Consider the following 18,962-nt stretch of genomic DNA (forward strand, 5'->3'; position numbering starts at 1 on the left):
CCCTGCGTTTTCCCTCATCTAAATATACTATGGACATGCTTTGATATATCAAAGTTGTGAATAACTTCCATATCACATCGGCAAATAATTCAAGGAAGTAATCTGGAAGTCCATAATCAAATTTCACAGAATACTAAAATGGTGAAGGCAGCAAGATGTGATCTCCAAACTATGCAAACAAAAGTTCCCACTCTTTATTTTTAATACACTGGTGTATCTTCAGAACATCAAGGATTAATCCATACTTGTTTAAAAGGGTTTCACATTTGTTAGCCCAATTCCAAGAAAATCTATTGGAGATTTCCTCCAATTAGCATTTTTAGGCAACTTTGCGTCTGGCATATGCTGTGATTTCAGGCAATACAGAAGCAGGGCGGTATGAGCTGTGGACAATATAGAAAAGAACCCAACCTCAAATCTCATGTTGACAATAGGAATGCTACATGGGAGATTCAAGTATGTGCTCTATTGAGATGTTGAATGAGTGTTGGTGGATGTCATAGATATTGCCAGTGCTTTTTTTCTGGGGGGACGCATACCCCTAAACATCACAGCTCCAACTATGGGGGCAGCTATGTTCCTCTGGGCCCTGGCTCTACTCTCACTCACAGCTCCAGTCATTTCAGACCCGTAAGATGTTTATTTCATTTTTCATTTCTATTTCCTGGACAGATTTTTAAGTGGGATGTGAGTATTCCTCTAAATACCAGTTGCTGGGGATCACAATTGGAGAGAATGCTATTGTGCTCAAGTGCTTCTTCCAGGCATCTACCGCATTTTTTGCTCTATAGGACACACCCGACCGTAGGACGCAAGAAAAAAAACAAGAAAACAAGAAAAAAAATTCTCCCCCTCTCTGCTCACTGACCCTTCAGCGAAGTGGCAGGAGAAACGGAGCCCCTTCCATTTCTCCTCCCGCTTTGCTGAAGGGGCGCTGCGCAGCTCTCCCTCTCTGCTGAAGCCAGGAGAGTCTTGCTCTCCTGGCTTCAGCGAAAGGAACCCAAAGCCTTCGGAGCGCAGTGCGAGTTCCCGCTGCGCTCCAAAATCTTCAGGCGGCTATCCCTGAAGCCTGGAGAGCGAGAGGGGTCGGTGCGCACCGACCCCTCTTGCTCTCCAGGCTTCAGCGAAAGCAACGTGAAGCCTCCGGAGCACGGAGGGAGCGCTCCCTCTGCGCTTCGGAGGCTTCGCGTTGCTATCGCTGAAGCCAAGGAGCCCGCATTCGCTCCATAGGACGCACACATATTTCCCCTTCATTTTTGGAGGGGGAAAAGTGCGTCCTATAGTGCGAAAAATACGGTAGTTGGCTCCTGTGAGAACAGGATGTTGGGCTGGAGGGGCCTTTGATATGCCACAGTAGGGCTCTTCTTAATAATAACAATAATTTTATTATTTATACTCCGCCCATGTAGCTGGGTTTCCCCAGCCACTCTAGGCAGCTTCCAGCACATATGAAAACATAATTATTGTAGTTTGGGGTGGTTATTATGAAATTGCTGCTCTTTGTTTTCATTTTTCTTCTGGGGAATGTCATCGTCAAATTGTTCCCCTGGGCTTTTCCCATTACTTTTTGGAGCAGGGCTGGTGCCAGACTTCGGAGGTGCCTCAGCACCATGCCACTTACGGGTGCCTCACCCTCACAGACAAGGCAGAGCTCTTTCCCGCTACCACATGCAAAGGCAGCAAAGCCCCCTCTCCCAGGCCACCCCACCTACCAACACCTATGACAAGAAAATTGAGATGGCTGCTGCTGTGCACCATCCAGTCCTCCTGCTGGGATGACAGATCCAGTGCTTTTTTCAGGAGGGGGACGAATGGACGCAGGGGGATGCATACCCCTAAACATTTTGTGAATCTAAGTTTGGCCTCCTTGAGAGGCAGTACTTCAATATGAGTAGGAAAATGACAGTACCCCTAAACATTTTTTTTAAAGAAAAAAAGCACTTAACTCTCTGCTGTTTAGTTACCCATCTTGGATGCTGGATGCTTCCAGATAGGTGTTTATTGTGGGATCAATATGTCTCATGCATTCAACTGTTTTGCAGCATCCATACAATGCCATTATCACCAAAATGCTAGCTCATATTTTTTGCAATTTAATCCAGGTTTAAAGGGTAAAGGGACCCCTGACCATTACGTCCAGTCATGGCCGACTCTGGGGTTGCGGCGGTCATCTCGCTTTATTGGCTGAGGGAGCCGGCGTACAGCTTCTGGGTCATGTGGCCAGCATGACTAAGCCTCTGGCAAACCAGAGCAGTGCATGGAAATGCCATTTACCTTCCCGCCAGAGTGGTACCTATTTATCTACTTGCACTTTGATGTGCTTTCGAACTGCTAGGTTGGCAGGAGCTGGGACTGAATAACGGGAGCTCACTCCATTGCGGGGATTCAAACCGCCAACCTTCTGATCGGCAAGTCCTAGGCTCTGTGGTTTAATGCACAACACGCTTTCGATTAAAAGTCCAATTTTTTTAAAAAAAACCTGCTGCCAGGTTATTCATTACTGATATTTCAATAAGCCAGTTAACAATATTAAGCCCCCATCTGGAAGCACCCAAAAAAGAGAGAGAGTGTTTTTACTTTGCAACCCAATGCTATAACACTGCATTTGCTGAATTAGAAGGAAACCAGCTGGAAAAAAAATATGCTACAGGAAATAATTGATAAAATATGCCTTTGGATTTAAGCAGCATAACTGCACAGTATTGCATATCATCTTCTGGGTGATGTCTTTGCCTCATTTGTCAAAACATTCCCACCAAAATGAATGAGGCAAGGATTTCCCCCTCTGCTGTTTTTTTCAAAAACTTTCCACAATACAAATCCTACCCCAATTCACAGAAAATAAATACTGTATTACCTTTTCTTTCCCAGATTCCTCCTCCAGATCTGTCAGTCTTTCACTGGTAAGTAACACCACAGAATTAAACCATTTCAGTAGCTTGTTATCCAAAACTCCTTATTCTGTGATGTCTAGCATGAGGTTAATGAACCTTGCATCCTACATAGGCCTAGGGTTTCTGCTGGTAGTAGCCCACTTGTAAATCTACACAGTATGCAAGTACAATGAGACATCACATGCACATACAAGGTTTGCTGTGAGGTTTTCCCATGCTATTGATTTTTAAATGTGTTTATCCCATATCATAAGTTCAGAGCTGTTACACCAAGCTGAGAGCAGGTTCTTCTTCTTTTTTGGCAATCACTCATAGCGGGGTAAGATTGTCTTCCATAAACACAGTTTTAACAGTGAGTTCATAAGTGACTGCGGAGGCCAATTCTGGATCCACACATCCTTCCACAGTGGGGACATAGGTTTCTGGGCAGGGAGTTGATCATGGTGAGGGTTCACCAAGCGTGCCTTCCTCTTAGCACATTTCTCCCTTTCATCCTGAGTTTGAGCTTCTTCAAAGTCCATGATACCTTTGGTAAAGGCTGTTCTCCAACTGGAGCGCTGGCAGGCCAGTGTTTCCCATTTATCAGTGTTTATACTACATTTTTAAAGATTTGCCTTGAGAGAGTCTTTAAACCTCTTTTGTTGACCACCAGCATTACACTTTCCATTTTTAAATTTGGAATAGAGTAGTTGCTTTAGAAGACAATAATTAGGCATCCGAACAACATGACCAGTCCAACGAAGTTGGTATTGAAGAATCATTACTTCGTCACTGGTAATCTTTACTTCTTCCAGTACACTGGCATTAGTTCGCCTGTCTTCCCAAGTGATGTGTAAAAATTTTCAGAGACAGCGTTGATTAACAGGGAGAGGACAGTATTCTCCCTTGCTCTCCATTTCATTGTTGCACTAGAACAGGCACTCATCTAAAGACTTTATGAGAACACTGATAGTTATATTGAATAAAAATAAGGCACATAGGATTTCTCATGCTACTTCAATCTCCCACCTGTCTCTTGTGGTGGTGGTAAACTATGGGATACAGAGACATCCAGTGACCAAATGCTGTACTGCAATTAACAAACACCCCTCATTGTACAGGTATGCAGGGCCCATGGAGCGGGCAGAAGCAGAACAGACCCTCGCCAGTCGTTCAGATGGGACTTTCCTGGTGCGGCAGAGAATCAAGGATGCAACTGAATTTGCCATCAGCATCAAGTAATGTTATTGCTCCCCACGCTAGAAAATCAGGGTAGAGAATATTTGTACGTGCAGTACAGTGGTACCTCGGTTTTCAAATGTCTTCGTTGACAAACATTTTGGAACTCGAATGCTGTAAACCCGGAAGTAAATGCTTCGGTTTTCAAACACGCCTCAGAAGTCGAACCGGAAACACGGCTTCTGTATGGAGGCTTCCATTTTGAGTTTTCGGTTTTTGAACGTTTCAGAATTCGAATGGTCTTCCAGAATGGATTACGTTCGAAAACCGAGGTACCACTGCATAATAAAAGGAAAGGAAGAAAGAAAACCTTGAAGCTGGCAAAGTTTAGAAAATCATACCTTTTTTAAAAAAATGCACACCCACAGTAGAATCCATTGATTCAGGTTTCTTTGGAAGTTGATGCTTAAAACTTCTTCTTCATCATCATCATCATCATCATTATCATCATTTTTTTATTTGTACCCCCCCACACACACACACACATACCTGACTGGGTTGCCCCAGCCACTCTGGGCAGCTTCTAGCATATATAAAAACATAATAAAATATTAAACATTTTAAAACTTATCTATACAGGGCTGCTTTCAGATGTCTTGTAAAAGTTGTATAATACCTTATCTGCTTGACATCTGCTGGGAAGGTGTTCCACAGGGCGGGCGCCACTACTGAGAAGGCCCTCTGCCTGGTTCCCTGTAACTTCATTTCTCACAGTGAGGGAACTGCCAGAAGGCCCTTGGAGCTGGACCTCAGTGTCTGAGCTAAATGACAGTGGCAGAGATGCTCCTTCAGGTATACAGGGCTGAGCCAAGTACTCTTTGGTGAGAGAGCCCCAGCAGAGATTTAAATAGAACATGGAAATATAGGATGTTAAGACCTTTAAAATACCCCCTTCTAAGTTGCTTCCAAAGTTTCCCACTTCCCTTAACACAGAAAGAGATCACCAGTTCAGTAAGGTAAAGAGAGTTTACTTACAAACTCTTCAGCGGTCAGATACATGTGCTTTTCCACACAGCAGCGAGAAAATACAGGCGGTACAACTTAGTTTCAAAATTGGTAAGTTTCTAAATTATTTGTATAGAGAGACAAAGATGGCTTGCTAAAGCCACACAGTCTAAGTTGGATGCTCCAGCTTAGACATCCTTACATGGTGGAAGGAAAAAGAATGAAGAGTTTGGTAGCCCTTCCTCTCAGGTAAGGCCTGTGACCTAGCTAAGCCTGGCAGGACAGCTTACTCTAGGATCCTAACCCCTTCAAGCATTAATTAGATTTAAGCATGTTGGTTATACAAGGCTGATTTATCCCAAATTATCGTGTCAATTTTTGTCCCAACCTCTCATTAAGAAGGATTCTACAGCACAGCAACAGTTGTAAATATATACGTACCATCCTTGGTTTCTTCTTCACAGTTGAAGCACTGCCTTATTTCAAATGCCTAAACAAACAAACCCCTGTGTTGCAAAATATGAGTCAGCAATATCAAAAGCAACACGATGGCCAGAAACAATAACAATGTGAAAAACTTTATAGAATAATTCAAAACATCAAAACTAACAAACTGAAATCTCTGAAAGTCCTTAAATGAATCACGGTGCCAGACTTTACCCAGTGGAGAGCAAGCTGTGAAGTGACTACATAATCGCATGAGCACTGTTCCAGAGTATTTTTCATTATATCTATTCGAAAAAAGATTGGTTAATGAAGAAATTACATATCTTTTCTACTTACAAGTGTTGAACTAATTGACTGATGAAGAATTCAACAAAACAGTAGTTGTTATCCGGAAACACTGTTCAGCAGAGTTCAGAGTTGGACATCAGAATTGGACATTTGCTGATTATTTCAAATGCCAGCATTAATTTTGACTTTGAATGAGGCAGGCACCTTAGTCCTATCTCTTAGCTTAGAGCTCTTCTAAATGAGGTTACGTGACCCGTTGTTGCCAATTGTCAACAATGCTGTGCAGAAATGGGAAAACATTAACCCAACTGTCATGTGGCTTTGTGTCCCTCAGGTTCAACGCTGAAGTCAAGCACATCAAAATACAGACCAAGGAGGGTTTGTATCGCATCACAGAGAAGAAAGCCTTCAAAGGACTTATAGTAAGAATCGGTTTTCTCTTCTGTCTTCACGGTGACTGTTACAACTGAGGAGAAGAATGGGGGTCAGGAAAACAAAATGAGAGGAAGTTGGAGGGAGAGTGAAGGCAAACATATCTTTATTTCAGTTCCAGGATAGGCAGAAGGGAGATCTTTGGCAAGCACCATCACAATAGTGATGATGGCAAAGGGCCAAACCAGGCAATGCATAGGATGGTAATTAAGAAGGTGCATGAATAGTCTCTCTACAATTGGGGCTGTTTCGTTTAAGTGAAAAGCAATCACCCAAGCTGTGATCAGAAGCAAAGAGCACAATGCAGAGGAGCTGCTTAACCCTTCCCTTTAGGGCACATCGCCCCAACCCTTTCCCAAGGAAAACTCATGGTTTAGCGCTGAATCAGAACAAGCGGCAGTTGGGTTTCCTGCAGATTGCTTTTTGTTCCAATTCAGCGCCAAAGAGTGGGTTTCCTGGGGAAAGCGGTGGGACAAAGGCAAAATCCCTCAGACCCATGCCTAGAAAGCATGAGACAAGTGAGAAACATCTTGGACCCTTAGGGCTCATCCACACTTACAAAAATTTCCTCCACCCTTTCCAGGCACGGTTAGCTCTTTAAAGCTCTAACAGCTTCGGCCCTATATACCTGAAGGGGCGTCTCCATCCCCTTCGTTCAGCCCAGACACTGAGGTTTAGCTCCGAGGGCCTTCTGGCGCTTCCCTCATTACGAGAAGTGAGGTTACAAGGAACTAGGCAGAGGGCCTTCTTGGCAGTGGCACCTGCTGTATTTTTGTATATTCTGTTGGAAGCTGCCCAAAGTGACTGGGGCAATCCAGTCAGATGGGCAGGATACAAAAAAAGTTGTTTTTGTTGTTGTAAGTGTCCAAGCCCCCCCCCCTTTTTTTTTTTTTGCTCTGGAGCTTTCCCCATGAAAACCCACTCTTTAAAGCTCAATTGTAGCAAATGGCAATCCATGGGAAACCCAAATTGACATTTGCTCCAACTGAATGTGAAAGGGCAGGTTTTCATGGGATGGCTTGGGGGGGGGGGAGAGAAAAAGAGTGGGGCAAAAGGTAAGAGTAATAAGCCTCTAGTCTGCTTAATATCAGCTTCCCCGAGATAAGTTTTCTAGAAAGGGCAAGATAGGGTGAGAAAATATGGGCTGACTAGAATGTATCATCTAGTGAGTAGACAAATGAAAGGAACATGTTAAATATCCCCACCTCTGCTGTCCCTGCACTCAAAATGGCAGCTACCAGACTGCTGAGAGGCTGTTCATACATCTTCTATGTAATCTATAGTTGAGCCCTGGGAATCAGTTTATGGCATGTCTCGCATGTTACACAGAAGCCAAAGAACGAATTCTGAAACGGGGAATTAGAGCTTGGGGTTCAAAGAAACAGCTGAGATGTATTCCAGTTGTATTCCTTTTTTTCCTAATATTGTTCTGATATGTCCCTTGCATGTCATGTCTTTCTTTCGCAAGTGAATGGGTTAAATATGCCTTACCAGCTACACATGCTGCCTTCCTCCTCTCCAGTGGGCATATTGTACAAGCTTTAGGATGTTGCCTGTATGAAGAAATTCTTCTTCCTCTCTCTAGGAGCTGGTGCAGTTTTACCAAGAGAACTCCCTGAAGGATTGCTTCAAGACCCTCGATACCGTGCTACAGTTCTCCTTCAAAGAGCCTGGGAACAGAACAGTGCCCAGAGCCTCTGGTGTGTGTGATCTGAGTCTCATCTCTGCGGTTTCAAGACTCAGGGGAAGTCGGGGGCAATAAAAAGCAAGATATAGGAAAGCAATGGAGGCTTGCTGTGCTTCTCTGGGGTTATTCTGTGGCAAGAGACACATGGGTACAAGGTCTTCCAGACAGAGAATGCATCAGAACTATCCATGAGTGCAAGTTTTTTGCACCATGTACACAACACCATTATGTGCCCCCCCTTTACATTTAATAATAATAATAATAATTTTTATTTATACCCCGCCCTCCCCAGCCAAGGTCGGGCTCAGGGCGGCTAACAAGCAATAATAAAAACAAGTTGAATGAATATAACTTAAAAACAAGATTAAAATACAAGATTAAAATATTGAATTTAATCTGGATTTCTGGTTGCAGTGGCACTCTATTATTGTTATTAACCTGCCCTTCTACCTAAAGATCCCAGAGTGTGTTACAATATTAAAACACAGCTTGTTAACACAATTGGGGGGGGGGTTGCCGCATTTAATATGGCTTTCAATGGATGGTCTTGCCACATCTGTGCCTCCATTTCCTCCTCAACAGAGCATGACCCGGCCACTGTTTATGGCAGCCCAAACTACAGTGGTACCTTGGTTCTCAAACTTAATCCGTTCCAGAAGTCGGTTCCAAAACCAAAACGTTCTAAAACCAAAGCACGCTTTCCCATAGAAAGTAATGCAAAATGGATTAATCCATTCCAGACTTCTAAAAACAACCCCTAAAACAGCAATTTAACATGAATTTTACTATCTAACGAGACCATTGATCCATAAAATAAAAGCAATAACCAATTTACTGTACTATAAAATAAATAAGACAGTATTGTAGATGATAAAAATAAAAATTATTTTTTTTCTTACCTGCACTGTTGATAGTCATTGTTTGGATGGGGGGCTTTTATCCATTTCCACAGTCACACAATCAATCAATAAGTAACTGAACTGGGTTCCACACAGTCACAAAAAAAAAATTAACCGAAAAAGCCTCAAAAACAGAAATGCAAAAGCAAAAGCACCAAACTTAATCCATTCCGGAAGTCTGTCTGACTTCTGAAATGTTCAAAAACCAAGGCGCAGCTTCTGATTGGTGCAAGTGCCCTGGAAACAATAGCCGACAGCTGCATCGGACATTCGGCTTCTGAAAAACGTTCGAAAACCATAACACTTACTTCCGGGTTTTCGGCGTTTGGGAACCAAGGTATTTGAGTACCAAGGCGTTTGAGAGCCAAGGTACCACTGTACACAAATGTGTCTTGTCTCCAGTTGCCAGATGCAGAAGTGACATCAGAATTTCAACAATCTGGTTCAGAAGAGCTATTCTCTTAACACATTTTCAACACAAGGTCCAAACTCCATGGTCCAACCTGTGTCAACTAGCGTGTGATGAACAATCGATTACTATTCTTTAATAGACTAGGCAATTTCCTACCTTTCTTCAGTGGTTGCCTGGCTTTCTCTGTGTTTAAATCCACCTGTCCGTCTATTGCATCTTATGGAGATGGAGGCTGAAGAGCAGACATAACATTGAGGTCAGCTGCCTGTGGCCTATGCAAAATACAAAGACTGGATCATATAACTTGTATTATTTTGCATACAGTAGTAGTGCGGTGTAGATCAGTCCTCCCATACCTTCTCAATCCTCTTTGGCTAACATGCACATAAGGAAGCTCTACATCTGTCACTCTTATCTGGCCAGAGCACAAAAGGGAAATCTTCCAGACCTCTCCGAATTCTGCAGAGAGAAAGGGTTGGAGCATGCAGACTATTAAGGCCTGGAATTGATAGTGTCATGCCTGTTCATATCCTTTAGACCAGAGCTTTCCAAACTGTGTGTTGTGACACGCTGGTGTGTCAGCTGCAGTGTGTGTGTCGCACAAATGCTCCCCGTGCTCTTCCCAGGGCTGGAGAGGGGTTAGTTTAACCTCCAGTTTGCTAGTAAAACTGAATTGCTGTGTCGCGAAATGATGCTTGTCTAAAAAGTATGTCACCCACATGGAAATTTTGGAAAGCTCTGCTGTGTGCATTTGTTGACCGCAGTCACTTTTAACTTCTACATCATGCTCACTGCCTTCCAAGTGGTGTGCAGTTTCAGGGATGTGATAAGCACCCCCTTATTGTTTCCATGCCTAACTCTTTATTATTCATTGACAGGCAAAAGCTGCAAGTACTTTGGTTCAGCTAAGGCTCGCTACAATTTCTGTGCAAGAGACCGGACGGAACTGTCCCTCACAGAGGGAGACATCATAAAGATTCTCAACAAGAAAGGGCAGCCAGGATGGTGGAAGGGAGAGGTCTATGGCCGGGTGAGCACCTTTGTAGCCATACCACTCTGAGCTGCTTGCCTTGGAGAATGTGGTACATTTGGAACAAACTGAGACCGATATATACCCCTCACCTCTGAAGTGAATGAATTTTGGAGCCAAGAGAAATACTGGGGACCTGTCAGGACTTTTTGCACTATTCCAATAGCCCTAATGCAACTGTATAGATCATAGCTGTCAACGTTTCCCTTTTTTTAAGGGAAATTCCCTTATTCCGAATAGGATTCCTCGCAAGAAATGGGAAAAGTTGACAGCTATGGTGTAGAGGTAGCTGCCTTCAGCCACACACACACACACAAACACACTTTGGCCATTTTTAAGCAAGGCAATGTGCAGCTAGCTACATGGGCTATTTGTCAGCTGGGAGCTGATGTGTGTGCCCCAGTTGAATTGGGACCAGAACTGGGTTCATCTCTGGGGCAAGGGTTACAGAAGGGTCAAAATGGAAGCAGATTCTGGGTCTGGAACAAGGTAATTGTCCAACAAGCACTAGACAGAACAACAGCCAAGGCAAGGAGCAGCTAAAGTTGCAGGCAGGGAGATGATCCAAACACAGCAACCACTACAAGGGGCAACTAGAGCCAGAGTGGGGGCACAAGCTCCTGGGGGTTGAGCCCTTTTTGCCCCATGGGCACTCACCCTGCTCATCCTGCTCCCACCGGTGCGTGCAGCACCCCAGGCACCCATGCGGCTCGCTACGTCACTGGGTTCATCCAAGAAGTCAGCAGTAGGAACTGGGAAGTGGGGAGCACAGACTGGGAACCATAGACCTACTCAAATCCAGAAGCAAAGGTGCAGGTCTGATGTAGATATGGTCATGGCCAAGCTGGGTCCGGATAATCCAACAAATTATTTAGGGAAGTGTAGCTGTGGTGGACTCAAGAGAACAATTCTGCTCCTTATTCCTCTTTTCTGTATCCCTGCATGGTTCACCAGGGCACCAATACAGAAACTAGGAATCTGCCGGTTCAAATACCAAGTTGATTCCAGCACTGATTGAATGTATATTAACTGGGCTGCTGATGTCTACTGGGAGAGCTTTGAGAGCCCGAGGTATGATAGGAGGAAGAGACCTTTTATCTATCTGCAGTTCTCTTCCCCCATCTCCCACATAAACGCATCCTTGCCACATCACCAGGAAACAATAATTACATAGTTCCCAGAACATGTTGAACGAAGAAAGATGGCAGAGCACTAGCCTACATTGCTGTCAGTCCATGAAATGATGACACAGTTGCTATTAGGGTAGCTGCTAAAAATTAAATGCCTTCAATGAGGTTACACTGTGTATGTCAACTCAAAGCTGCTAGAACCTCATTTGAATGGTTAATCCCTAGCATCTACCAGTAGCTGAGAGTTTGCTAGACTGGACTTGCACCAACATAGGAAAAAAAATATTGTTGGGATCTTGAAGTCTGTGGCTCTCGCCCTGGGAGCATTCTCATTGCCTGATAGGGCTCTCCAATCATTCCTTATATTTATGTTCTTTCTCTACAGGTTGGCTGGTTCCCAGCAAACTATGTGGAAGAAGATTATTCAGAGTATTGCTGATGGCACACCCAGTTGGGTGCATTGAAGGATTCTTTTGCAGCACATCCTGGGACAACCACAGAATCATTTTCCTGTAGCCACTGCTGTGCAAAAACTATTATTTATGAACTGTCTTTAATTCCCCTCACATTGGTTTCTGACCTTCACTGTGTGTTCTTAATGTCAAATAAACTGGGTGAGAACCTGGTTGTAACTACCAAAGGGCAAACCTCATCATCAAAATCATGTGTGAAAAAATAAAACTACAACATGAAAAGCTGCTCTTTTTTTAACACCACAATTGCTCATAGCCACAAAGATATTGTGAACCAAGTTCCCTTTGAGTGTGCATAATAGCTGCATAACCCAGCATGCAATTTCCACATTTTCTGCATGGTATCCTTGATCTGGAACAAATGTTTTGGAAACTGCCAACATTCAAATGTAGTCTCCCTAGACCCTTCTTCACTATTGTTATTCTTCATTATTTTAATACTGCCCACAAAAAACCCATGTAATTTTTCAGGCAGATTCCTTGGTGGTAGTAGCAGCTTCCACCTGAGGCTCTGGATCACTGCTCTGCTCCTTGGTCCTTCTAGACTCTGTGGTCTTTCTAGATTGCTCCTTCTAGACTCTCTGGTCTTTCTCTAGAACAGGGGTTAGCAAACTTACCGTGCCTTGGGCTGGTGTCTCCAGAGGGCGGGAGAGTGCGTGCCCATGTGCATGAGCACACGCTATTTCCGGTGCACTTCCGGGTCGGAGGAGAACCGGAAATAGCTTGTGCGCATGTGCACGGGCCTCCTCCGACCCGGATGTGCACCAGAAATAACGCTTACGCGTGCGCACAAGCTATTACCGGTGCTGCTCTGACCCGGAAGTGGGCAGCCGTGCAACGCAGCGCCGGTAAGAGCGGGCAGTGGGCAGTGGGGGTCGCTGCGGGCCAGATAAATAAGCCCCTCGGGCCTTATCCGGCCCACAGGCCTTAGTTTGGGGATTCCTGCTCTAGAAGGTATTAGTGAGACCACAGAGAAAGATCAGAGAGTCTAAAGTTTTTGGACTGCCAGGCTTCTCCTTCTAATGGGAAACCAGTTGCCTGGGTGAAGGCAATTTGCTGAGCCTGGGCTAAGACAAAAAGGGTCTGCGTGTGCATTCAAAGTTGTCAAAAGCATGTCAACACATACCACTTGAGCCATTGAACTTAGGTTGAGATTTTTGACTATAATATTCAACACCGACAGGGTAAATTTGGAAATACAGTGGTACCTTGGTTTCTGAACATCTCCACTGATGAACATTTCGGTTTAGAAATGGCGTTAACCTGGAAGTAAATGCTTCAGTTTTCAAACATGCCTCAGAAGACGAACATGCCATGCAGCTTCCGCTGAGTGCAAGATCCTGAGGCCTAGCTGTCGGCTATTGAGTTTTTGGTTTTCGAACGTTTCAGAACTTGAATGGTCTTCCGGTACGGATTACGTACAAAAACCAAGGTACCACCGTAACTATTAAAAACAAATTGTTTCCGAAAGACAATTTTTCTTCTATTTTTTTCCTGCCTGCACTAACTAGCCATAGTCAACCAGCTGATGGTTCTTTAAAAACTTAATAGGCTGCCCAATTTTTTTGGGGGGGGTCCCTAGAGCTGGGTGATATCTGACTGGAAGCTGCCCAGAGTGGCTGGGGCAACCCAGTCAGATGGGCAGAGTACCAATAAATTATTTATTATTATTATTATTAATCATAATGTATCACCAGCTAAATATAATGATATACCGATATATCATGATGTCTGAAATAAGGATGGAGCTATGTAAAGGCACTGGCTGGCTTCACAGTTTTCCCCACATTGTGATTTTTGTGTAGCAAGTACACACACACACACTACAGATAACAACGTATCAATACATTGTTAAAAATCAGTTTGTAGTCCACATTGTGGTCACTGTTTCATAATATTCAACATGGTGATATATTGTGAATCACTCTGTGTGTGTATGTGCTATGTAAAAATTCGCAATGTGGGAAAAACTGTGAAGCCAGTTATTGCATCTCGTGATTCCTTCTGTCCCTGTTGCTCTGTACAGTGGTACCTCGGGTTACATATGCTTCAGGTTACATACTCTTCAGGTTACAGACTCCGCTAACCCAGAAATAGTGCTTCAGGTTAAGAACTTTGCTTCAGGATGAGAACAGAAATCGTGCTCTGGCAGCGCGGCGGCAGCAGGAGGCCCCATTAGCTAAAGTGGTGCTTCAGGTTAAGAACAGTTTCAGGTTAAGTACGGACCTCCGGAACAAATTAAGTACTTAACCCGAGGTACCACTGTACTATAAAATGGCAGTTGTAACAATATGTTAAAGGTAAGTTAAAACATATCGGTTTTAGACCCCTAAGTAGTAGCAGTTTCCAGGACATTACCCTGTTTTCACAGTTACAACTTTATTTCAGAGAACATGATACAGTGGTACCTTGGTTCTTGAACGGCTTAGTTGTTGAACAAATTGGCTCCCGAACGCCGCAAACCTGGAAGTAAGTATTCCGGTTTGCAAATGTTTTTCGAAAGCCGAACGTCCGACGTGTCTTCCACTTGAGTGAAGGAAGCTCCTGCAGCCAATCAGAAGCCGCGCCATGGTTTTCGAATGGTTTCGGGAGTCGAACAGACGACTGAAACAGATTAAGTTTGAGAACCAAGGTTCCACTGTATATTGGTGATGTTTAGCTGGTGATCTATCACAGTGTTGAAAGCCAGACATTGCTCAGCCCTAATACACATCATGATTCATTATATATTGGCAGATTAAAAATTATGAAACTGATATCATAATAGACTTCAAACTGATTTTGGATGATATATCAATATATTGGCCTGTCCTTGTTTTTCCCCAGACTAGCATTTATATATACCATTAAGGTAAAGGGACCCCTGACCATTAGCTCCAGTTGTGACCGACTCTAGGGTTGCGGCACTCATCTCGCTTTACTGGCCGAGGAAGCCAGCATACAGCTTCCGGGTCATGTGGCCAGCATGACTAAGCCCCTTCTGGCGAACCGGAGCAGCGCACGGAAACGCCGTTTACCTTCCCGCTGGAGCGGTATCTGTTTATCTACTTGCACTTTGAGGTGCTTTTGAACTGCTAGGTTGGCAGGAGCAGGGACCGAGCAATGGGAGCTCATCCCGTCACGGGGATTTGACCTGCCAACCTTCTGATCGGCAAGTCCTAGGCTCTGTGGTTTAACCCACAGCGCCACCCGTGTCCCCATATATACCATTAAAACCAAACAAAAAAAGACATTAGTTATCATTAGATCTGATCTCTTAGGGCTTGTTCACACTTCTGTTTGCCCTGCTGCTTTCCCCTGAGATTCAGCTCTTTACCGCTGAATTGGAGCAAACATCAGCTGGGAAAAACTGCTCAGACCCCTGCCTAGAAAACTCGGGAAAAGCAGAAAACTCCTCAGACCTGTGCTTTGTACACACAGGGCAAGCAAAGTGTGGATAAGCCCTTACCTAATAAAGGGTTTTGCTCCTATGGTAAAGGAATGGTGCAACCTAAAATGCCCTCTCTAAAGTATCAAGTATTAAGATTTTTGAATATTTGGAATCAGATTTTGGAAGACTATTCAGTCTCAGCATCCTATTTAAATTAAACTGATAAGCCATTTAATTTATATCCACACACAAGTAACTAAAAGCAACTTAGTTCTAACTCTAAAAACTAAATCTTAATATATATATTTTAAATATTTAGGAACAAGGAAATGAAAAACTCAAGGAAACCATGTAATACCTTCTTCCAGCTCCAACTGTCAGCTAGAAATGAGTAGATTCAGTTACTGTGCTGACCTCATTTACCAACCAGCATTGTTGTGTAAGCATGACATCATAGAGAAAAGAGAGAAGAAATATGATTGGTTGAGTAGATGCTGCTGCTTCTTAAAGAGAAGAATAAACGTAAAGGGACCCCTGGCCATTAGGTCCAGTTGTGGCCGACTCTGGGGTTGCGGCGCTCATCTCGCTTTATTGGCTGAGGGAGCCGGCGTACAGTTTCCGGGTCATGTGGCCAGCATGACTAAGCTGTTCTGGCAAACCAGAGCAGCGCACGGAAACACCATTTACCTTCCCGCCAGAGCAGTACCTATTTATCTACTTGCACTTTGATGTGCTTTCGAACTGCTAGGTTGGCAGGAGCAGGGACCGAGCAACGGGAGCTCACCCTGTCACAGGGATTCGAACCGCCGACCTTCTGATTGGCAAGTCCTAGGCTCTGTGGTTTAACCCACAGCGTCACCTGTGTCCTGTCGGAAGAATACTAAGCTTAAAAATTCACAGGATGATTTTTGAAATAAATCTTAAACAACTTTGTGTTTGCTTCCTAAAGATCAAACTTTCTTCCATTTTTCTTGCCTGGTAGGCTAGTGGCAGTACTAGCCATAGTCAATCCAGCTGATTGTTCTTTACAACTTGTCAAAATGCCCCACATTTTTTGGTGGTTTTCCCCTCAAACTAGCATTTACATACCAACAATACAAAGAAAAAATGATACATGTGTCATTAGAGCTGTTCTCTTACCTGATAAAGAACTTTGCCCACATAGTAACAGAATAAACTACCTGCAACATCCTATCTAATCTAAACTTTAAAAATCCTAAATAATTGGAAAAACTCTTAACCTAAATGCAATACATAAATATTTTAAAAATAGTAACTTCAGGACAATAAAAAATGAACAAATCAAGAAAACTACTCACTTCTCCTTCCAGCTGTGACAGAAATGAGCACATTCATTTACAGTACCTGCCTTATCTACCTACTAGCATTGTTTAGCAAGCATGACCTCACAGAGGACAGACAGAGGGGAAAGGTGATTGGCTGAGCAGATGCAGCTGTTTAGAGAGGCTTTGCACAACCTTTATATGATCATATCTCAATATTAGGCTCTTAGGAGGCTCAGCAGAAATTTCAATCTGAAAAAAACAAAACAGACCAGATAAAACCTGCCTGGCCTGCTTTTGTACCCTGAAAATAAATGGATCTGCAGAAATATTCAAGTGAAGCTTCTTCCTGGCATGGATCTGTTCACAGGTGGAGCTTATTCTTCTGTTCAGTACAAAGCTACAAGATTCACGAAGTGGCAATTCTAAGCAAAGTTTTGTGAAAGTGAAAACTGATCACTTTTCATGTTAGTTTTTAATGTAACCAATACACTCCTTAAAGGATTTCCTTATAGAAATTGTTGCTAGTCATTGGAAACAAATGTGGCATTACCAAACTACCTCCCTAAGGTCTGCTATACAGTGGTACCTCAGGTTAAGTACTTAATTCGTTCTGGAGGTCCGTTCTTAACCTGAAACTGTTCTTAATCTGAAGCACCACTTTAGCTAGTGGGGCCTCTTGCTGCTGCCATGCCGCCGGAGCACGATTTCTGTCCTTATCCTGAAGCAAAGTTCTTAACCTGAAGCACTATTTCTGGGTTAACGGAGTCTGTAACCTGAAGTGTATGTAACCTGAAGCGTAGGTAACCTGAGGTACCACTGTACAGTACTTTTCTGCATTCTTCCAACAATTTGCTGTAATAGATTATCAATTTCTTCCAAATAATTTGAAAATAAGGCATAACGGAAGTAATCAAGTAGCTCTGGGTATACCACCTTTGATGCCAATATTTATTACCCAAATTTTATAAGGCAATGGTTTGTCTACCAGACTTTTTATTTTCTTTTTTCCCTAGTGCAAGGAAAGATCCTTTGATTTGGGTGCTCAACCTTTTCCCCACCCAGAGCTGCCCTGATCAAACCTGGAATTTTTCTGTAATAATACTAAGGGCAAGAAGGGGTTGGTGGGATTTGGAGTACATATCTCCAGTGTATTGTTTGGCGCTATCTGAACACTTGCCTTATTAACACGATTTTATTATACGTAGCTGCCCTGTCCTCCTGGCCTGGGCACTGTCGCCAGCCCTGCTTCTAATAATAATAATTAATAATAATTTTATTATTCATACACCGCCCATCTGGCTGGGTTTCCCCAGCCACTCTGGCGGTTTACAGCACCTAAAAAAATTGTAAAGCATTAGGCATTAGAAAACCCGATACAGGGTTGCCTTCAGATGTCTTCTAAAAGTCAGATAGTTTCCTTGACATCTGATGGGAGGGCATTCCAGAGGGGGGTGCCACCACCGAGAAGGCCCTCTGCCTGGTTCCCTGTAACCTCACTTCTCGCAGTGAGGGCACCGCCAGAAGGCCCTTGGAGCTGGACCTCAAGGTCCGGGCTGAACGATGGGGGTGGAGGTGCTCCTTCAGGTATACTGGGCCGAGGCCATCTAGGCCTTTAAAGGTCAGCACCAGAAATGGTGTTCTACCTGTAGTAGCTTGAACAACTATTGGACTAGCGCCCAGGAGGACAAGGTTCGAGTTCCCACTCAACCATGAAGTCTACTGGGTGACCTTGGGGCCGGTTGTCATCTCAGCTTAGCTCACCTTGCTGGATTGTTACTGTGAGGATAAAATAGGGATGGGAACAGTGTATTCCACCTTGAGCTCCTTGGAGGGGGGGGGGGAATGGGAATTCCCTGCCTATTGATATCAAGCAGGTAATACCTTAACAGTATTACCACTATTTATTAAATTTGTATACCGCCCTTCACAGAGGGTGGACCACAACAATATGCTTTTCTGATGCCTGCTATTTTTCTTAAAAATATAAAGCAGTATAGAAATGCAAAATAAAATAATTCCTTCCAGTATTACCTTAAAGGTAAAGGGACCCCTGACCATTAGGTCCAGTCGTGACCGACGCTGGGGTTGCGGCACTCATCTCGCTTTATTGGCCAAGGGAGGTACAGCTTCCAGGTCATGTGGCCAGCATGACTAAGCCGCTTCTGGCGAACCAGAGCAGCCACGGAAATGCCATTTACCTCCCCGCTGGAACGGTACCTATTTATCTACTTGCACTTTGAGGTGCTTTCGAACTGCTAGGTTGGCAGGAGCAGGGACTGAGCAACGGGAGCTCACCCCACTGCGAGGATTCAAACCGCCAACCTTCTGATCAGCAAGCCCTAGGCTCTGTGGTTTAACCCACAGCGCCGCCACCCTGTAGCACCTTAGAGACCAGCTAAGTTTGTTATTGGTATGAGCTTTCGTGTGCATGCACACTTCTTCAGATACACT

General features: G+C 43.9%; 1 protein-coding gene and 1 long non-coding RNA gene across 6 annotated transcripts in view; one reads left to right on the forward strand and one right to left on the reverse strand.

The window, feature by feature from the left end:
- VAV1 (vav guanine nucleotide exchange factor 1) overlaps positions 1-12,077 on the forward strand; it is a 71,575-nt gene extending 59,498 nt beyond the window's left edge. For 2 of the 5 annotated variants that reach the window (XM_083593128.1, XM_083593126.1), the window contains 7 exons: positions 358-456; positions 2,872-2,903; positions 3,995-4,111; positions 6,127-6,214; positions 7,810-7,924; positions 10,101-10,252; positions 11,768-12,077. In XM_083593128.1, coding sequence (XP_083449254.1) covers positions 358-456; positions 2,872-2,903; positions 3,995-4,111; positions 6,127-6,214; positions 7,810-7,924; positions 10,101-10,252; positions 11,768-11,821 — 657 coding nt within the window. In that variant the 3' untranslated portion in view covers positions 11,822-12,077. Of the gene's footprint in view, positions 1-357; positions 457-2,871; positions 2,904-3,994; positions 4,112-6,126; positions 6,215-6,339; positions 6,440-7,809; positions 7,925-10,100; positions 10,253-11,767 lie in introns of those variants that run through there. The other 3 variants (XM_083593129.1, XM_083593127.1, XR_014542989.1) reach the window with 2 other exon arrangements.
- Positions 176-15,738, reverse strand: LOC310753066. The gene is made up of 4 exons (XR_014543143.1): positions 15,584-15,738; positions 9,579-9,681; positions 9,379-9,494; positions 176-383 (listed from the first exon to the last, which is right to left on the reverse strand). It is a non-coding gene; the product is annotated as an uncharacterized lncRNA (long non-coding RNA).
- Between the last annotated feature and the right edge of the window lie 3,224 nt (positions 15,739-18,962).

This window comes from Podarcis filfolensis, assembly GCF_964270895.1.
Source record: "Podarcis filfolensis genome assembly, chromosome: 17".
Taxonomy (NCBI): Eukaryota; Metazoa; Chordata; class Lepidosauria; order Squamata; family Lacertidae; genus Podarcis; species Podarcis filfolensis.